The sequence below is a fragment of the Notolepis coatsorum genome, assembly GCF_963971535.1.
Source record: "Notolepis coatsorum genome assembly, chromosome: 17".
Taxonomy (NCBI): Eukaryota; Metazoa; Chordata; class Actinopteri; order Aulopiformes; family Paralepididae; genus Notolepis; species Notolepis coatsorum.
This window is the reverse complement of record NC_140181.1, coordinates 15064762-15084753: the sequence shown is the minus strand read 5'-3', so window position 1 is coordinate 15084753 and position 19992 is coordinate 15064762. Positions and strand designations below refer to the sequence as shown.

The 19992-nt window shown below is 48.9% G+C and overlaps 1 protein-coding gene across 2 annotated transcripts in view; it reads left to right on the top strand.

Moving 5' to 3' along the window:
• The window catches only part of hipk1a (homeodomain interacting protein kinase 1a), a 37885-nt gene extending 22983 nt beyond the window's left edge, over positions 1-14902 (top strand). For both annotated transcript variants that reach the window (XM_084334131.1, XM_084334130.1), the window contains 5 exons: positions 586-732; positions 1903-2070; positions 7191-7378; positions 8225-8322; positions 14307-14902. In XM_084334131.1, coding sequence (XP_084190257.1) covers positions 586-732; positions 1903-2070; positions 7191-7378; positions 8225-8322; positions 14307-14708 — 1003 coding nt within the window. In that variant the 3' untranslated portion in view covers positions 14709-14902. The remainder of the gene's footprint in view (positions 1-585; positions 733-1902; positions 2071-7190; positions 7379-8224; positions 8323-14306) is intronic.
• Positions 14903-19992: the final 5090 nt, after the last annotated feature.

The following is a 19992-nucleotide window of genomic DNA, read 5'->3' as shown; positions in this document are numbered from 1 at the left end:
ATTTGAATTTTTTCAAATAAAGCCCTCCTCAAAGTGGTGTACAAAGGGCAATAAAAAACAAAATGATATTCATCCTCCACCAGTAGTAGTAGTAGCAATAATAGTAGTAGTATTAGTAATAGTAGTAGTAATAATAGTAGTAGTAGTAGCAATAGTAGTAGCAATAATAGTAGTAGTATTAGTAATAGTAGTAGTAGTAGCAATAATATTAGTAGTAGTAGTAGCAATAATAGTAGTAGTTGTAGTATTAGTAATAGTAGTAGTAGTATTAGTAGTAGTAGTATTAGTATTAGTAATAGTAGTAGCAGCAGCAGCAATAGTAGTAGTGGTAGTAGTGTTTTTTGTTAGTATGGTCGTGAAATTGGTATTAAAAAGGTCCTAAATTTAACTTGTTGAAACCTGCAGATACCCGGATATAGAACAAAACAAAGAACTAAAACAATTGAATCATTATTCATATTTTTATGAAAATGCATTATCATTACAAATCGGGGATAAAATACTGACCATTCACTTTGATGTCATCGATGTGTTGAGAGAGTTCAGAGGTCGCGGGTGAACATTCGTTTTCGCTCCTCTCGCCAGGGGTCACCATGGCAACCAGTACGACAGCCTGGGCCAGCAGGAGTCCGGTCGTCACGGCGCCTCTCAGACCCTCGCCACCGGGGTGGTGCACCCCAGACCCCAGCAGTGCAAGAGGTCCAAGGTCCGGCACGCTGACAGCAGAGCCAGGTACCGGCGTCCATTAACTAAATCTCAAGTCAGGATCCACGACGGGGTGCCTTTCCAGGCTTGTGTAATTTCTCTATGAATGAGTTACGCTCTAGAGCGAGTACAGAACAGATTCAGACCACCGGCACCTCCACACACACCACTCACCGTCGCTGCTCTGGTGGTCTGGTGCCACCGGCCCGGTCAGCCGTCTCTCACGGGTACCAGACGTTATGCCCAGAACGAGCCGAGTCCAGATGACCTCCTCCATGGACCCCGTGTCCAGCCCGCCCCTAACAAAGTCCAGAGAAGACACCACACTCCAGCTCTGGATGGAGAAGCTTGAGAAGGACCCTCCTCTCCACAGTGTAGGGCAGCCTCCTCAGACTGTGCTTCATGCAGTAGAAATAATAAAGACCAAACACTATACAAAAGATACAATATACAAGTACAAAATGCACTTAAAATGAATGTTAAAGGTGAGTGTTTAAAGTGAGTGTGTGTATGTGGATGTGTGTGCAGTGAATGTAGAGCTTCCTGATGGCCTCGGGATAGAAGCTCCTCTTGAGTCTCTCTGTACTGTATTCTCGAAGTCAACTTCCTGTCTGTTATTGCTACGCAACTGCAGCGTGGGGGGAAACTGCCCCGCCTGGTACATTGTGTACACTATTTAGTGGAGAAACGGATAGTTAAAGCGGCAAATTAAAGACAATCAAGCAGACTTTTCTTCAGTCCTTCACAATGCCAAAGAGCTGCTGTGTTACGCATTATACTAATGACAAAAACAGAAATCCAAATCGGAAGTTTTATACCATCACAGAGGAAAAAGTGGCTGGTGGCTAACGTTCGGCTAACTCGCTCTGATGTTGTGGTCGTGGTAATCGGGGGGTTTCTTTGACTCATATCTCGCCTTAGAATCACCAGAAAGGCTTTCGAAATAGTAAAATGCCATGTTGGCCTCAATATTTTCAAAACAAATCGTATGAAAATGTTATGAAATGAACAAGAATGTGATAAAACATGTAATAAAAACGGAGCTCAATGCATGGATTTGATGGTAGAAATCCGTATGGTCCCCCTATACCAAGATGGCGGCGGTCTCGTGACATCAGAGTGTCTTCGAGAATCTTACTGTATGTGTGTTGAGGTGCTTCCTGCAGTGACTGAGCTCCTCCCCCCTCCTCCCTCCAGGCCCGTCTCTCTGCTCCAGTCTGTCTCCACCGTGGTCCACAGCTCCGCCTCCTCCCGGGACCTGTCGCAGCCCATCGTCATCTCGGACACGCCCAGTCCCGCCGTGAGCATCATCACCATCCACAGCGACTCGGAGGACGAGGACGACACCAAGTTCCCCTCCGCCTGGTGAGGTCACTTCCTGCCCGGAGCTTTATCAATCATAGACCCGGTCACTTCCTGCCCGGAGCTTTATCATAGACCCGGTCACTTCCTGCCCGGAGCTTTATCATAGACCCGGTCACTTCCTGCCCGGAGCTTTATCATAGACCCGGTCACTTCCTGCCCGGAGCTTTATCATAGACCCGGTCACTTCCTGCCCGGAGCTTTATCATAGACCCGGTCACTTCCTGCCCGGAGCTTTATCATAGACCCGGTCACTTCCTGCCCGGAGCTTTATCATCATAGACCCGGTCACTTCCTGCCCGGAGCTTTATCATAGACCCGGTCACTTCCTGCCCGGAGCTTTATCATAGACCCGGTCACTTCCTGCCCGGAGCTTTATCATCATAGACCAGGTCACTTCCTGCCCGGAGCTTTATCATCATAGACCAGGTCATTCCTCCACATATTAGCATAGTTGGTAGTAGTATAGACATATTAGCATAGTTGGTAGTAGTATAGACACATTAGCATAGTTGGTAGTAGTATAGACATATTAGCATAGTTGGTAGTAGTATAGACACATTAGCATAGTTGGTAGTAGTATAGACATATTAGCATAGTTGGTAGTAGTATAGACACATTAGCATAGTAAGTAGTAGTATAGACATATTCACATAGTAAGTAGTAGTATAGAGACATATTAGCATAGTTGGTAGTAGTATAGACATATTAGCATATTAAGTAGTAGTATAGACACATTAGCATAGTAGGTAGTAGTATATACATATTAGCATAGTAGGTAGTGATACGAACGATATTGAACGAAGGGAAAACCGAGGTCATTGTTTTTAATAGTGCCCCCCCGCCCCCCCTCATTGACGCACTTGGTCCCCTGGGCCCAAACCTCTCCACCTCTGTCAGGAACCTCGGGGTCATCTTCGACAGTAATTTTAAATTCGATAGACAGGTCAGCGCCGTAGTGAAAAACAGCTTCTATCACCTTAGACTCCTGGCGAAGACAAAGGCATACCTCTCCCAAAGTAACCTGGAGACGGTGATACATGCCTTTGTCACCACCCGCCTCGACTACTGCAATGCTCTGTACACGGGCATCGACAAGTCCCTCCTCCGCCGCCTACAACTGGTGCAGAACGCAGCCGCGCGCCTCCTCACCAAAACAAGAAAACACGAACACATCAGCCCAGTTTTGGCCTCGCTCCACTGGCTGCCTATTAGCTTCAGGATCGATTTTAAATTAGCACTAAATGTTTTTAAAGGGGAACTATCTTATAAATGGCCTTTTTGAGTGTTTAGCATTGTTTCCTAGCTATGTGAACTTATATTAATATGATCTATGTCTCAAAATTCTCATATTGGCGCATTCTTCCAATTCTCCTCTCACAATATTCACCCTCACTGAACTGAGTCGTTTGAAAATGTGCCTATATGTGATGTCATATAGTCACTGCTGCATGTTAATGTTCAGGGGAAACAGAACCTGCACAGTGGTTTAGGTGGCACCTGCAGCTGCGGCTGCAAAACAGCTTGAAATCTTGAGGTAGAAAAATGCTGTTTTTGAGGACTTGATTAGAAATACAAAACAATGAATAAAAAAAATATATATATTACAGAGGTGTTCCATAGACTCACAGGAATTGTGTAAAAGTGCCCAAATAGTGAAAGAAATAGTAAAATAGTTCCCCTTTAAATCATTAAATGGCACGGCTCCCTCCTATCTGTCCGAGCTCCTGCACCGCCACACCCCCCACCGATCCCTCAGATCAGCTGACCAGATGCTATTGGTGGTACCCAGAACCAGGCTCAAGACTAGGGGAGACAGAGCTTTCTCCACTGCAGCGCCTAGACTGTGGAACAGCCTCCCCCTCAGCGTACGGACTGCCCAGACCGTACAGGCTTTTAAATCACTCTTGAAAACCTACCTGTTCTCCTTGGCCTTCCCCCCTACTTAACCACCACTAGACCCCTGGCCCTTCTATCCTCTTTGTTTTACTGTGTCCTACCAGTTTTTATTACTTTCATTGCTTTATTATGTTTTTAATCCTATATCTTGCACCATATTGTTTTGTTTTTGTTGCTTTCATTGCTTTGCTATGTTTTTTTTTCTTTCTTTTAATCTTATACCTTGCCTCACACTAATTTGTTTTTATCAACTTGCTTGTGAAGCACTTTGGTGTCAGCTGCCGCTGCCTGGAAATGTGCTATACAAATAAAACTGACATGACTTGACTTGACTTGATATAGGCAACGTAGATTACTTAGTAGCAAAGTGCATAATAGTAAAAGACGGTAAGAAGGTTACCGTAGTCGTTTTCTTTAATTTTAGATATTGAACCTGTATTAGTGGCAGTGATGCCACAGATTACTTGTAAAAAATAATCTGATTACTGATTACTCCTTTAAAAAGTAATCTAGTTACTTTACTGATTACTTGATTATCAAAGTGTTAGATTCTGATCAATCAGCCAGTATCACTTCTTCATCTGTTTGGCTTGTGTTATCATCTCTCCATCCACTGACACTGCGTTGTGTTTATTTCCTTGACGTCTTCACATACTGGCTGTACAATCCTTATCATTCCCCGTTAATGCAATCCGCAAGCATAAGAATTTGACACTAGGCCGCGTAGTCCCTTTCTTGAAAAACGTTGTTTATTACATAAACCAAAAGCCTCGGTTCAGATGTTATCAGATTGTGTTGTCCCTGCGAAAGTCTCTGATGGAACACTAAAGTTCATTATTCTAATGATCTCCTGTTACCCCGCTCGGTGATCGTTGCGGCCTGGCTGTTATCCCAAAAGCCTTCTCTGTGGTCGTGCCACGTCAGTCCTTTCCCCGCGAGGGGAGGGGGGGGGGGGGTCATCTCAAAGTCTCTGATCAAGCTTCTTCTCTTCTGTGTGATTGTTTCTCAGCCTGCCCTTACCCGGAAGAAACTCACTTTTCTATATTCTCGCCATAGCAACGACAGGCCCGGCCTCTCTCCTGGTTGTCATGTGACGCTCTGTCATGGCAACGGTTTTTAAACCTTTCACACACATCAAAACATCTGTTTCATTAATGTCAAACCTCTCTCTCAGACCATTGTGCCTGCGGCGGCTCTTATCAGTTGTTGTGTTCTGATGGAATGCAAACATTCTGCTCGCTGACCCAGATCACTATAGCAACGGCAAAGTTGATATTATTCCCCCTCTGTGGTTACACTGCTATCAGCTGTTGATGTTACACAGCACAGCCTCCTCTGCAACACACTCTCTGACTGCCAGCGCTATTAAGATCTACAGATCTGTCTCAGTAGACGCTCTTAAGGCTCATCTCTATATATCAGTTATAAACCAAATGTACATTGAAAAACACTGATTTCTTTCAAAAGTAACTTAGTTACTTTCAAAGTAACTAGGTTACGAAGTCGTCGTCGTCCCCCTGCTGCTGCCACAACATAAGAATGACAACAGTTTTTTTTCTCTCTCTCTACCAAATCCATTCTGAGACAACGGACTCAGTGCGTACTCCGCAAGTCGCGCATAACATGAATCTCACTCTCTCACTCACTCTCAAGTAGCCAAATTATACTATAAAACGAACTGGATAGTTGATTTAACTTCATGCTGAAGCCATTCTAAAATCAGCTATAAACGTAAACATGTGGCTGTGTGCGTGTGCGAGCGCACGTCCCATCTCCGGTCTAGCTGACTGTACCCCTGGCTCTCTTATCATCAGCATTATGAGATAGTAACTAAATAGTAATGCACAGTCACTTGGAAAAGTAACTGTAATCAGATTACTGGCTTGTAAAAAGTAAGTAAATTAGATGACTATTTACTGAAAAAGTTATCCGATTAGAGTAACTACTTACTTAGTAACTGGCATCATTGATTAGTGGCTCATTACAACTGGTCTTGCATCTTGGCCTGTGCAACGGTCAAATGTCACCGGGCTCACTTTTCTTTGTCGGGCGAATGGAGAGGTTATAACGATCGGATTGAGAAGCGTCAAATGCTCCCGGTGCATGATGTGTGGTGGATTATGTTGGCGACACGATCGACACCAATACTGGGACTCGCGATCAGATAATTGGAATATTCTTTTTGGGGTACATCCTAGTGAAGGTAAGGGCTATATGATATCAATCCTGCGTTGATCCAACCATGTCTTCACCTCGATCACAACGTATGTGTGTAACGTTACTCCACAACGTATGCCGTTGGTGACGATCAAAGCATAAAAAATGTATCCCCCCCCCCCCCTTTCATGCATTCATGATGAAACATAATACCTATGATATATATTTGATTTGGGAATAGTAGCGTGTACAGGCAAGAAACGGCAACGTGTATAGTAGAATTGACGTATAAGGCTATTACTCAGCCTTTCGGGAATTACCCCAGACCACGCTATAACTCCGGTATAACACGGGAACGTATGGATGAAAAAATGTATTCTTTTTCACATGTTGAACGATAGATAGGTGATGTCAAATGAGCCATAGTATTGTATCCATAGCTATAATATAGAATATAGTTATAGCTCTACAAACAAGGTGAATTGTGCACATTTGTTGTAGTGTCTTCATTAATATACACAATTTAATTGTAAATGTGATGGTACATGTAGTTATACATGTATGTCACATTTGCATGCGTGTTTCATATTTTTAATATGTTTTCACTTTGTATTTTGATATCAATATATATAAATCAAGACATAATCCCTTCCCTTGAAGAAACACCAACATTATGGGAAATGCGCTTACCGACTTCTCCGGAGTCAGACAAGAAGATAGATGGCCAATTTCCTGTTCAGTAGAAACCCATGTCACCCCCTGTCTTTTATTTCAGTTTTCTTTTTGATATTATAATTTTTTCTTTATTGTTTCTGTCTGTTTAATTGTATTGTAAATTCTGTCTTTGTATTTTGTAATACAAAAAAAAAAAAAAAAAATGTAAGTTAAAAAAAAAAAAAAAAATCAATAAAGCTGTTAGCTCATCTAAACATATTACGCAGTTCAAACACCTTTCACCAAGGAATTAAGTCCAGCGAGGATCTACCCAAGCCTCCGCAGCTCTGGGACCAGCGAGCTACCCAAGCAAACAAGAAATAACCCCTCTCTCTCGTCCTCGTTCTCCCCAGCTCTGGGACCAGCCAGCGGACCAACGTGATCAGCTGCGTGACGGTGCACGACTCCCACGACTCCGACTCGTCCAACAGCAGCCCTCTGTGTCCCAAGGTCAACAACGCTCAGCCCTCCAAGTCGATGGCCATCGTCACGCCGTCCGTGAAGAGCCAGCCTGGGGACAACAAGGCCCCTGCAGCACCAGGTCAAACACGCTCACACGTCCCGTTTCATTAATAACCACGGCTCTCGGTGAAGCGGAGCGTCTCGTGTGTTGTTGTTGTTGTTGTTGATTCCAGTGACGACAGGCGGCGCGTGCCTTCGCTTCCTTCCCACGCGACAGCGGCATGTGTTTTGCGCTCGACGTCACGGTTAAAGTAGGGCAACTTGAAAGGCTTCGAGAAAGATCTGGAGTCGTATGGTTAATCACGTTAGTTTCACTTTGGGAAACGGTGCTGTTGTACAATGAGCACCAACAAGGCCCTGTGGAAAGACCATGACCGTGGGGGGAATACTGTGAAATTGTCAAAGGAAGAAATTAATCATTAATCTGTACATCTGTACTATAAACGTCCTAGCCTGTGGGTTGCTATTCTTGCTAATTCCATCCATAGACGTATATTTAACATTTACATTTAGTCATTTAGCTGAACGCTTTTATCCAAAGCGACTTTCAGTGCCTCTGTGCCCGTTTTCTTAGGCAGTTAGCCTCGCTGGTATGCGTGCCATTAGCGTTAGCCACGCTTCTAGGCCTCTTTGCTTTTGGAAAGAATGATCCCAAACAAATAAAATATATATCTATATTCTATTTTTCTTTTTTTGCATTTGACTAAGAGGTTTGCAGTTGATTACGGCTCCTTTTGATCTATTAGTCGACTATTCGAGGTCAGCCCTACTTTGAACAATCAGTGTGGTTCTATTACGAATGTTCCCTCATCGACACAAACCTAAACATTAAACGGTGAAGTAGGTTAGTGTGTCTGACCCTTCACTTCAAACCCGCCTGTAATATGACACTCAATACATTCTATGTTGTGCTTCTTTCATTCAGATAAAGCTCCTGGGTCCAGTAAGAAGAAGAGCTCAGCAAGCAGCGACCGCCACCAAAGAGCTGCTTCCAGCCGGTCCCAGCCGCTCAACCTGAGTCAGGTAACCTCCTCCCAACCTGAGTCACGTAACCTCCCAACCTGAGTCAGGTAACCTCCTCCCAACCTGAGTCACGTAACCTCCCAACCTGAGTCACGTAACCTCCCAACCTGAGTCAGGTAACCTCCTCCCAACCTGAGTCACGTAACCTCCTCCCAACCTGAGTCACGTAACCTCCCAACCTGAGTCAGGTAACCTCCCAACCTGAGTCAGGTAACCTCCTCCCAACCTGAGTCACGTAACCTCCTCCCAACCTGAGTCAGGTAACCTCCCAACCTGAGTCAGGTAACCTCCTCCCAACCTGAGTCAGATAACCTCCTCCCAACCTGAGTCAGGTAACCTCCTCCCAACCTGAGTCAGGTAACCTCCTCCCAACCTGAGTCAGGTAACCTCCTCCCAACCTGAGTCAGGTAACCTCCTCCCAACCTGAGTCACGTAACCTCCTCCCAACCTGAGTCACGTAACCTCCTCCCAACCTGAGTCAGGTAACCTCCTCCCAACCTGAGTCAGGTAACCTCCCAACCTGAGTCACGTAACCTCCTCCCAACCTGAGTCACGTAACCTCCTCCCAACCTGAGTCAGGTAACCTCCCAACCTGAGTCACGTAACCTCCTCCCAACCTGAGTCACGTAACCTCCTCCCAACCTGAGTCAGGTAACCTCCTCCAAACCTGAGTCAGGTAACCTCCTCCCAACCTGAGTCAGGTAACCTCCTCCCAACCTGAGTCAGGTAACCTCCTCCCAACCTGAGTCACGTAACCTCCTCCCAACCTGAGTCAGGTAACCTCCCAACCTGAGTCACGTAACCTCCTCCCAACCTGAGTCAGGTAACCTCCTCCCAACCTGAGTCAGGTAACCTCCTCCCAACCTGAGTCAGGTAACCTCCTCCCAACCTGAGTCACGTAACCTCCTCCCAACCTGAGTCACGTAACCTCCTCCCAACCTGAGTCAGGTAACCTCCTCCCAACCTGAGTCAGGTAACCTCCTCCCAACCTGAGTCACGTAACCTCCTCCCAACCTGAGTCAGGTAACCTCCTCCCAACCTGAGTCACGTAACCTCCTCCCAACCTGAGTCACGTAACCTCCTCCCAACCTGAGTCAGGTAACCTCCTCCCAACCTGAGTCACGTAACCTCCTCCCAACCTGAGTCACGTAACCTCCCAACCTGAGTCACGTAACCTCCTCCCAACCTGAGTCAGGTAACCTCCTCCCAACCTGAGTCACGTAACCTCCCAACCTGAGTCAGGTAACCTCCTCCCAACCTGAGTCACGTAACCTCCCAACCTGAGTCACGTAACCTCCTCCCAACCTGAGTCAGGTAACCTCCTCCCAACCTGAGTCACGTAACCTCCTCCCAACCTGAGTCACGTAACCTCCTCCCAACCTGAGTCAGGTAACCTCCTCCCAACCTGAGTCAGGTAACCTCCTCCCAACCTGAGTCAGGTAACCTCCTCCCAACCTGAGTCAGGTAACCTCCTCCCAACCTGAGTCAGGTAACCTCCTCCCAACCTGAGTCACGTAACCTCCCAACCTGAGTCACGTAACCTCCTCCCAACCTGAGTCACGTAACCTCCCAACCTGAGTCAGGTAACCTCCCAACCTGAGTCAGGTAACCTCCTCCCAACCTGAGTCACGTAACCTCCCAACCTGAGTCAGGTAACCTCCTCCCAACCTGAGTCACGTAACCTCCTCCCAACCTGAGTCAGGTAACCTCCCAACCTGAGTCAGGTAACCTCCTCCCAACCTGAGTCACGTAACCTCCTCCCAACCTGAGTCAGGTAACCTCCCAACCTGAGTCAGGTAACCTCCTCCCAACCTGAGTCACGTAACCTCCCAACCTGAGTCAGGTAACCTCCTCCCAACCTGAGTCACGTAACCTCCTCCCAACCTGAGTCACGTAACCTCCTCCCAACCTGAGTCACGTAACCTCCTCCCAACCTGAGTCAGGTAACCTCCCAACCTGAGTCAGGTAACCTCCTCCCAACCTGAGTCAGGTAACCTCCTCCCAACCTGAGTCACGTAACCTCCTCCCAACCTGAGTCACGTAACCTCCTCCCAACCTGAGTCACGTAACCTCCTCCCAACCTGAGTCAGGTAACCTCCTCCCAACCTGAGTCAGGTAACCTCCTCCCAACCTGAGTCACGTAACCTCCTCCCAACCTGAGTCAGGTAACCTCCTCCCAACCTGAGTCACGTAACCTCCTCCCAACCTGAGTCAGGTAACCTCCTCCCAACCTGAGTCAGGTAACCTCCTCCCAACCTGAGTCAGGTAACCTCCTCCCAACCTGAGTCAGGTAACCTCCTCCCAACCTGAGTCACGTAACCTCCTCCCAACCTGAGTCAGGTAACCTCCTCCCAACCTGAGTCAGGTAACCTCCTCCCAACCTGAGTCAGGTAACCTCCTCCCAACCTGAGTCAGGTAACCTCCTCCCAACCTGAGTCAGGTAACCTCCCAACCTGAGTCAGGTAACCTCCTCCCAACCTGAGTCAGGTAACCTCCTCCCAACCTGAGTCAGGTAACCTCCTCCCAACCTGAGTCACGTAACCTCCTCCCAACCTGAGTCAGGTAACCTCCTCCCAACCTGAGTCAGGTAACCTCCTCCCAACCTGAGTCACGTAACCTCCTCCCAACCTGAGTCAGGTAACCTCCCAACCTGAGTCACGTAACCTCCTCCCAACCTGAGTCAGGTAACCTCCTCCCAACCTGAGTCAGGTAACCTCCTCCCAACCTGAGTCAGGTAACCTCCTCCCAACCTGAGTCACGTAACCTCCTCCCAACCTGAGTCAGGTAACCTCCTCCCAACCTGAGTCAGGTAACCTCCTCCCAACCTGAGTCACGTAACCTCCTCCCAACCTGAGTCAGGTAACCTCCTCCCAACCTGAGTCAGGTAACCTCCTCCCAACCTGAGTCACGTAACCTCCTCCCAACCTGAGTCAGGTAACCTCCTCCCAACCTGAGTCAGGTAACCTCCCAACCTGAGTCAGGTAACCTCCTCCCAACCTGAGTCAGGTAACCTCCTCCCAACCTGAGTCAGGTAACCTCCTCCCAACCTGAGTCACGTAACCTCCTCCCAACCTGAGTCAGGTAACCTCCTCCCAACCTGAGTCACGTAACCTCCTCCCAACCTGAGTCAGGTAACCTCCTCCCAACCTGAGTCAGGTAACCTCCTCCCAACCTGAGTCAGGTAACCTCCCAACCTGAGTCAGGTAACCTCCTCCCAACCTGAGTCACGTAACCTCCCAACCTGAGTCAGGTAACCTCCTCCCAACCTGAGTCAGGTAACCTCCTCCCAACCTGAGTCACGTAACCTCCCAACCTGAGTCAGGTAACCTCCTCCCAACCTGAGTCACGTAACCTCCCAACCTGAGTCACGTAACCTCCTCCCAACCTGAGTCAGGTAACCTCCTCCCAACCTGAGTCACGTAACCTCCTCCCAACCTGAGTCACGTAACCTCCTCCCAACCTGAGTCAGGTAACCTCCTCCCAACCTGAGTCAGGTAACCTCCTCCCAACCTGAGTCAGGTAACCTCCTCCCAACCTGAGTCAGGTAACCTCCTCCCAACCTGAGTCAGGTAACCTCCTCCCAACCTGAGTCACGTAACCTCCCAACCTGAGTCACGTAACCTCCTCCCAACCTGAGTCACGTAACCTCCCAACCTGAGTCAGGTAACCTCCCAACCTGAGTCAGGTAACCTCCTCCCAACCTGAGTCACGTAACCTCCCAACCTGAGTCAGGTAACCTCCTCCCAACCTGAGTCACGTAACCTCCTCCCAACCTGAGTCAGGTAACCTCCCAACCTGAGTCAGGTAACCTCCTCCCAACCTGAGTCACGTAACCTCCTCCCAACCTGAGTCAGGTAACCTCCCAACCTGAGTCAGGTAACCTCCTCCCAACCTGAGTCACGTAACCTCCCAACCTGAGTCAGGTAACCTCCTCCCAACCTGAGTCACGTAACCTCCTCCCAACCTGAGTCACGTAACCTCCTCCCAACCTGAGTCACGTAACCTCCTCCCAACCTGAGTCAGGTAACCTCCCAACCTGAGTCAGGTAACCTCCTCCCAACCTGAGTCAGGTAACCTCCTCCCAACCTGAGTCACGTAACCTCCTCCCAACCTGAGTCACGTAACCTCCTCCCAACCTGAGTCACGTAACCTCCTCCCAACCTGAGTCAGGTAACCTCCTCCCAACCTGAGTCAGGTAACCTCCTCCCAACCTGAGTCACGTAACCTCCTCCCAACCTGAGTCAGGTAACCTCCTCCCAACCTGAGTCACGTAACCTCCTCCCAACCTGAGTCAGGTAACCTCCTCCCAACCTGAGTCAGGTAACCTCCTCCCAACCTGAGTCAGGTAACCTCCTCCCAACCTGAGTCAGGTAACCTCCTCCCAACCTGAGTCACGTAACCTCCTCCCAACCTGAGTCAGGTAACCTCCTCCCAACCTGAGTCAGGTAACCTCCTCCCAACCTGAGTCAGGTAACCTCCTCCCAACCTGAGTCAGGTAACCTCCTCCCAACCTGAGTCAGGTAACCTCCCAACCTGAGTCAGGTAACCTCCTCCCAACCTGAGTCAGGTAACCTCCTCCCAACCTGAGTCAGGTAACCTCCTCCCAACCTGAGTCACGTAACCTCCTCCCAACCTGAGTCAGGTAACCTCCTCCCAACCTGAGTCAGGTAACCTCCTCCCAACCTGAGTCACGTAACCTCCTCCCAACCTGAGTCAGGTAACCTCCCAACCTGAGTCACGTAACCTCCTCCCAACCTGAGTCAGGTAACCTCCTCCCAACCTGAGTCAGGTAACCTCCTCCCAACCTGAGTCAGGTAACCTCCTCCCAACCTGAGTCACGTAACCTCCTCCCAACCTGAGTCAGGTAACCTCCTCCCAACCTGAGTCAGGTAACCTCCTCCCAACCTGAGTCACGTAACCTCCTCCCAACCTGAGTCAGGTAACCTCCTCCCAACCTGAGTCAGGTAACCTCCTCCCAACCTGAGTCACGTAACCTCCTCCCAACCTGAGTCAGGTAACCTCCTCCCAACCTGAGTCAGGTAACCTCCCAACCTGAGTCAGGTAACCTCCTCCCAACCTGAGTCAGGTAACCTCCTCCCAACCTGAGTCAGGTAACCTCCTCCCAACCTGAGTCACGTAACCTCCTCCCAACCTGAGTCAGGTAACCTCCTCCCAACCTGAGTCACGTAACCTCCTCCCAACCTGAGTCAGGTAACCTCCTCCCAACCTGAGTCAGGTAACCTCCTCCCAACCTGAGTCAGGTAACCTCCCAACCTGAGTCAGGTAACCTCCTCCCAACCTGAGTCACGTAACCTCCCAACCTGAGTCAGGTAACCTCCTCCCAACCTGAGTCAGGTAACCTCCTCCCAACCTGAGTCACGTAACCTCCTCCCAACCTGAGTCAGGTAACCTCCTCCCAACCTGAGTCAGGTAACCTCCTCCCAACCTGAGTCAGGTAACCTCCCAACCTGAGTCAGGTAACCTCCTCCCAACCTGAGTCACGTAACCTCCCAACCTGAGTCAGGTAACCTCCCAACCTGAGTCACGTAACCTCATGCATTAAAGCATTCCGTCTCCAGACGGATTTCCGTCAATTTGATTGGGGAGATCAGTCACGTAACCTCCTCCCAACCTGAGTCACGTAACCTCCCAACCTGAGTCACGTAACCTCCTCCCAACCTGAGTCAGGTAACCTCCCAACCTGAGTCAGGTAACCCTGCTTTACTGGTATCTCCTGCTCAGCTAACCCTATTTTACTGGAGCTGGTGTCTCCTGCAGTTTGGCTATAAGGCTGCTTCTCATAGTCAATTAATTGGTCTTTTTGGTCTTAGTTGCCTTTTTTTTGTAGATTTTTTTTTTATATATAAGATATATTTATAAAATATCTTCTGCGTAGCTTTAATAATGTTATAGTTAGGTGTCTTTCTAAAGCCCAGTGTGAATCAAACCAGGCTAACGTTGAGCTAATGTTTTCCCCCCTCCAGGTTCAACAGTCTGTGATGTCATCGTCACACGACCAAACGGGAAGCGGCGGCTCCCTGAGGCGGCAGCAGCCGACGTACCCTCCCCCCGTCTCCGCGTCCTACCGTCTCCACGACCCCTCCCTCTTCGGCTCCGCCCCCAACCTGTACGCCTATCCGGCGTCGGCCGCGCTGGCCTCCGTCTCCCAGGCCGTGGACCAGATGCAGGGGGCCTCGTCGCGCCACAGCAGGGCCGCCGGAGCCTACTCCTCTCTGGGGCTGCTCCACAAGAGTGTGACCCTGGGGCCTCCAGGACAGTACGGCCACCAGCAGCAGCAGCAGCAGCACCAGCAGCTGGGAGGACAGCCGTACCCGCGCGCCAGCGCCACCTACCAGCGCAAACTCAACCAGTACCCCTACTTGTAAAGCATAGGCAGGCGGTCGAGACACAAATACTTCCACGTTGGTCCTCTAGTCCCCTGTGTGAAGGCCCTCTAGTGTGAAGGCCCTCTAGTGTGAAGGCCCTCTAGTGTGAAGGCCCTCTAGCCCCCTGTGTGAAGGCCCTCTAGTCCCCTGTGTGAAGGCCCTCTAGTGTGAAGGCCCTCTAGTGTGAAGGCCCTCTAGCCCCCTGTGTGAAGGCCCTCTAGCCCCCGTGTGAAGGCCCTCTAGTCCCCTGTGTGAAGGCCCTCTAGCCCCTGTGTGAAGGCCCTCTAGCCCCCTGTGTGAAGGCCCTCTAGCCCCCGTGTGAAGGCCCTCTAGCCCCCTGTGTGAAGGCCCTCTAGCCCCCGTGTGAAGGCCCTCTAGCCCCTGTGTGAAGGCCCTCTAGCCCCCTGTGTGAAGGCCCTCTAGCCCCCGTGTGAAGGCCCTCTAGCCCCTGTGTGAAGGCCCTCTATCCCCCTGTGTGAAGGCCCTCTAGCCCCTGTGTGAAGGCCCTCTAGCCCCCGTGTGAAGGCCCTCTAGCCCCCTGTGTGAAGGCCCTCTAGCCCCCGTGTGAAGGCCCTCTAGCCCCCTGTGTGAAGGCCCTCTAGCCCCTGTGTGAAGGCCCTCTAGCCCCCTGTGTGAAGGCCCTCTAGCCCCCGTGTGAAGGCCCTCTAGCCCCCTGTGTGAAGGCCCTCTAGCCCCTGTGTGAAGGCCCTCTAGCCCCTGTGTGAAGGCCCTCTAGCCCCCGTGTGAAGGCCCTCTAGCCCCCGTGTGAAGGCCCTCTAGCCCCCTGTGTGAAGGCCCTCTAGCCCCCGTGTGAAGGCCCTCTAGCCCGTGTGAAGGCCCTCTAGCCCCCGTGTGAAGGCCCTCTAGCCCCCTGTGTGAAGGCCCTCTAGCCCCCGTGTGAAGGCCCTCTAGCCCCCTGTGTGAAGGCCCTCTAGCCCCTGTGTGAAGGCCCTCTAGCCCCCTGTGTGAAGGCCCTCTAGTCCCCTGTGTGAAGGCCCTCTAGTCCCCCGTGTGAAGGCCCTCTAGCCCCCCGTGTGAAGGCCCTCTAGTCCCTGTGTGAAGGCCCTCTAGCCCCCCATGTGAAGGCCCTCTAGCCCCTGTGTGAAGGCCCTCTAGCCCCTGTGTGAAGGCCCTCTAGCCCCTGTGTGAAGGCCCTCTAGCCCCTGTGTGAAGGCCCTCTAGCCCCCTGTGTGAAGGCCCTCTAGCCCCTGTGTGAAGGCCCTCTAGCCCCTGTGTGAAGGCCCTCTAGTCCCCTGTGTGAAGGCCCTCTAGCCCCCTGTGTGAAGGCCCTCTAGCCCCTGTGTGAAGGCCCTCTAGCCCCCTGTGTGAAGGCCCTCTAGTCCCTGTGTGAAGGCCCTCTAGCCCCTGTGTGAAGGCCCTCTAGCCCCCGTGTGAAGGCCCTCTAGTCCCTGTGTGAAGGCCCTCTAGCCCCCTGTGTGAAGGCCCTCTAGCCCCTGTGTGAAGGCCCTCTAGTCCCCTGTGTGAAGGCCCTCTAGTCCCCTGTGTGAAGGCCCTCTAGCCCCCTGTGTGAAGGCCCTCTAGTCCCTGTGTGAAGGCCCTCTAGCCCCTGTGTGAAGGCCCTCTAGCCCCCTGTGTGAAGGCCCTCTAGTCCCCCGTGTGAAGGCCCTCTAGTCCCCCGTGTGAAGGCCCTCTAGCCCCTGTGTGAAGGCCCTCTAGCCCCCTGTGTGAAGGCCCTCTAGTCCCTGTGTGAAGGCCCTCTAGCCCCCTGTGTGAAGGCCCTCTAGCCCCCTGTGTGAAGGCCCTCTAGCCCCCTGTGTGAAGGCCCTCTAGCCCCCTGTGTGAAGGCCCTCTAGTCCCCCGTGTGAAGGCCCTCTAGTCCCGTGTGAAGGCCCTCTAGCCCCTGTGTGAAGGCCCTCTAGCCCCTGTGTGAAGGCCCTCTAGTCCCGTGTGAAGGCCCTCTAGCCCCTGTGTGAAGGCCCTCTAGTCCCCCGTGTGAAGGCCCTCTAGCCCCTGTGTGAAGGCCCTCTAGTCCCCTGTGTGAAGGCCCTCTAGTCCCCTGTGTGAAGGCCCTCTAGCCCCTGTGTGAAGGCCCTCTAGTCCCCTGTGTGAAGGCCCTCTAGTCCCCCGTGTGAAGGCCCTCTAGTCCCCCGTGTGAAGGCCCTCTAGTCCCTGTGTGAAGGCCCTCTAGTCCCTGTGTGAAGGCCCTCTAGTCCCCTGTGTGAAGGCCCTCTAGTCCCCTGTGTGAAGGCCCTCTAGCCAAATAGAGACCCAAGACAAAAAGGAGCACAAGCTCGTCAACTTGACTTTTATTTTGTTTAAATTTTTCAAACTTTCAAACCGTTCTCTAATTATTTTATTCCCCGATGCATATTTCGATTTTTTTATTTAAGTTTATTCAGTTTTACTATTTATTTACTATTTGGCTGCTTTGGTGCCTCTGTTGCATTGCATTACATTAACATCAATATATGGTCATTTGAGTTTTAAAAACCCCTGTATGTAGAATCTTCCAACAATTATGTCATCATACATTATTGTCAGATTAGTTGTGATACCTTTGATACAAATGAGGCCGTTACCAGTTTGATAAGAGGCCTCGCACAGAATCTTTATGTAGTTCTCCTTCTTCTTCTTACTGTAACCATCAGTAACCACAGTTGGCAGGAGATCAAAGCGTGATTATTCTTATACTATGTTCACACTGCAGGCAATAGTGGCCCAAATCTGATTTCTTTGCTTGTATGTTTTCTTCACAACAGTGTGAATTACAGCACAAATCACATGGAATCTGATCTTTTTTCAATTCTGATTTGGCCCACTTTCATAATGTGGTCCTGAATCAGATACAGATATTTTGCAATGAGACCTCAGTCTGAACGGTCACTTTTATGTCACTCTAATTTTTTACGTCCATCTTCTTTATTGTTCATGTGGGTCAGTTCAGGAGTGTGACCAGTTCACACTGGAATATGATTTTGGCCACATCATTTTTTTTTAATATATATATATAATCCATATAATAATAATGTGAACAGCCAAACAACAAAGAAAATCTGATCTGAGCAATAAATCAGAATTGAGCACTTAAGGCCTACAGTGTGAATATAGCCTAAGACCACATTTCCCATAAACCCCCCTGACCCCGTTACTAAGGAGATGTCACCGTTTGTTCCCGCCCCCTGGCTGCACCCCCGTTTAGGGTTTAGTTTTTGAAGAAGCGAGGATAGGGTTAACCGCCCTCGCGCTAACCGTGAACGTCGTGGAGTTTGTTTTTGAAGAAGCGAGGAGAGGGTTAACCGCCCTCGCGCTTTAACCACGAACGTGGAGTTGTTTTTGTTTAAAGAGAGAGTTTTGTTCAGAAAGGCTTCCTTTGTAATGTAATGCAGTTCGGCGGAACTCGGGACTCAATTCTCATCTATTGTCATCATCGGTCTCATGTTTTTTTGTGTAATCCTGCCAAGGTATGGACATGGAATTATGTTGAAATCCTACACGTAGTGGCTTTAACGTGTGAAGCCAGACAATGGAACCCCCTAAAGGGCAGAGGGGGGCAGTGTAGAACTGGGTTCTTTAAACACTAACCGCTATGCTGCTCTCTAGCTTTATTAACTTAATATTCTAATTCTGAATAATTGTTTGTAACGCGTGTTCTTTTGATCCCCAAGAGTCCAATACATACATACATGTGACATGGTGGACTCTCCTTACGTATTTAGGCCTATTCCGCTTATGTTATTTCAAAAATCCTAATGTGTCAAAACGTTGTAATCACGAGACAGACTTATGTTAAGTTAGTTGAACTTATTGTAAATTTTTATTTATGAGTGTTATATGTATTGTTAGTTTTACTGTAGATGCAAATGGAGAAGGTAAAGCGTGTTGGCTGATGTGTGTCCCCGAGTGGCTGTTCCCACCATATTGTATTATTTGGTAGCCTTTCCGTGTAATAATAACATAATAAATAACCAGACATCACCTGGTTAAGGTCTGGTAATGACGAGTAATTATTTGTAATTATGATTGAGTGCTTTGCTTTCTCAGGTTTACCTGAAGAAGTAATTACCCTGTCATTTGATATGTAACCATGATATGAAGTGCTTTATTTTCTTTTGGCCATATTGATGCTTTGTCAAACCTATTAATTGGTGGTTAACTCGGTTTTGGTTTTTTAGATATTTATATGTTCAGTGTTCACTTCACACACATACATTTCATTGCAGTATAAGTTGTGGGTTTTTTAATGGAAAATGTCACTCTGTTTGACTAATTCTTAAAGGATCCTGTCTTTTTGACATGTGGGTTAAAGATCATTCTGGCCTTGATTACAAAAATCAAGGTGCCCCTTTTTCATAATCTTTTAATGAAATTATTTTTTTCTCTCCTGATTCACCACCGCCATAGGCTTCCAGTGTATCTAAGATAAGATATTCCTTTATTGATCCCCTTGGGGGAAATTCAGGCGTCATAGCAGCATGGGGGAGGGGAGGTACAGGTATGGGCTAATAATAGAAAGACATAAATATAGGCAATAAAATGTACTCTGAATATAGAAATATGAGAAATGTATATATACGTTACAATAAATATAGGCAATAGACATTTTGAAAATGTGTCTTGAACACATAAACTGAAGAAGTCACCACATTAGACTAAAATCCCACGCTAACATCTCATGTCACTTGTTTTCTGAACGGTTTTGCCATTGTGATATAATAGGATCTGCAGAAGAAATCCTCTTTTTAGACATTGTATCAAGGTACAATAGAGCAAAAAATATATACTTTTCAGGAAAATAAATGCACCTCAGATGTTGGAATCTTAGCATGTAATTTTTGTCATGTAAATGGTACATTTATATAGTGCTTTTATCCAAAGCGCTTTACAATTTGTTCCTCACATTTGACCCATTCACTCACACATTCACACACCGATGGCAGAGGCGACCATGCAAGGTGCCGACCTGCTCATCGGGAGCAGTTAGGGGTTAAGCGTCTTGCTCAAGGACACTTCGACACCGCCCGGGAGGAGCGGGAATCGAACCGGGAACCTTCTGACTACCAGACGACCGCTCTACCTCCTGAGCCACTGTCGCCTCAATGTAGTAACGTCCATGGATTCATGTGGCGTTTAAGACACATTCTTAAATAAAATGGAAGCCTATGGCACTGGTGAATCGGCAGAAAAATACTTATTATCAAAACCTTTCAGTAACGGTAAAAGATTGTGGAAAAAAAGAAGGCTGCCTTGATTTTTTGTCTGGAATGACTCGGAACCCACATGTGAAAAAGGCTGGTCTGGTCCTTTAAGGTTGCATGTGTCTGAC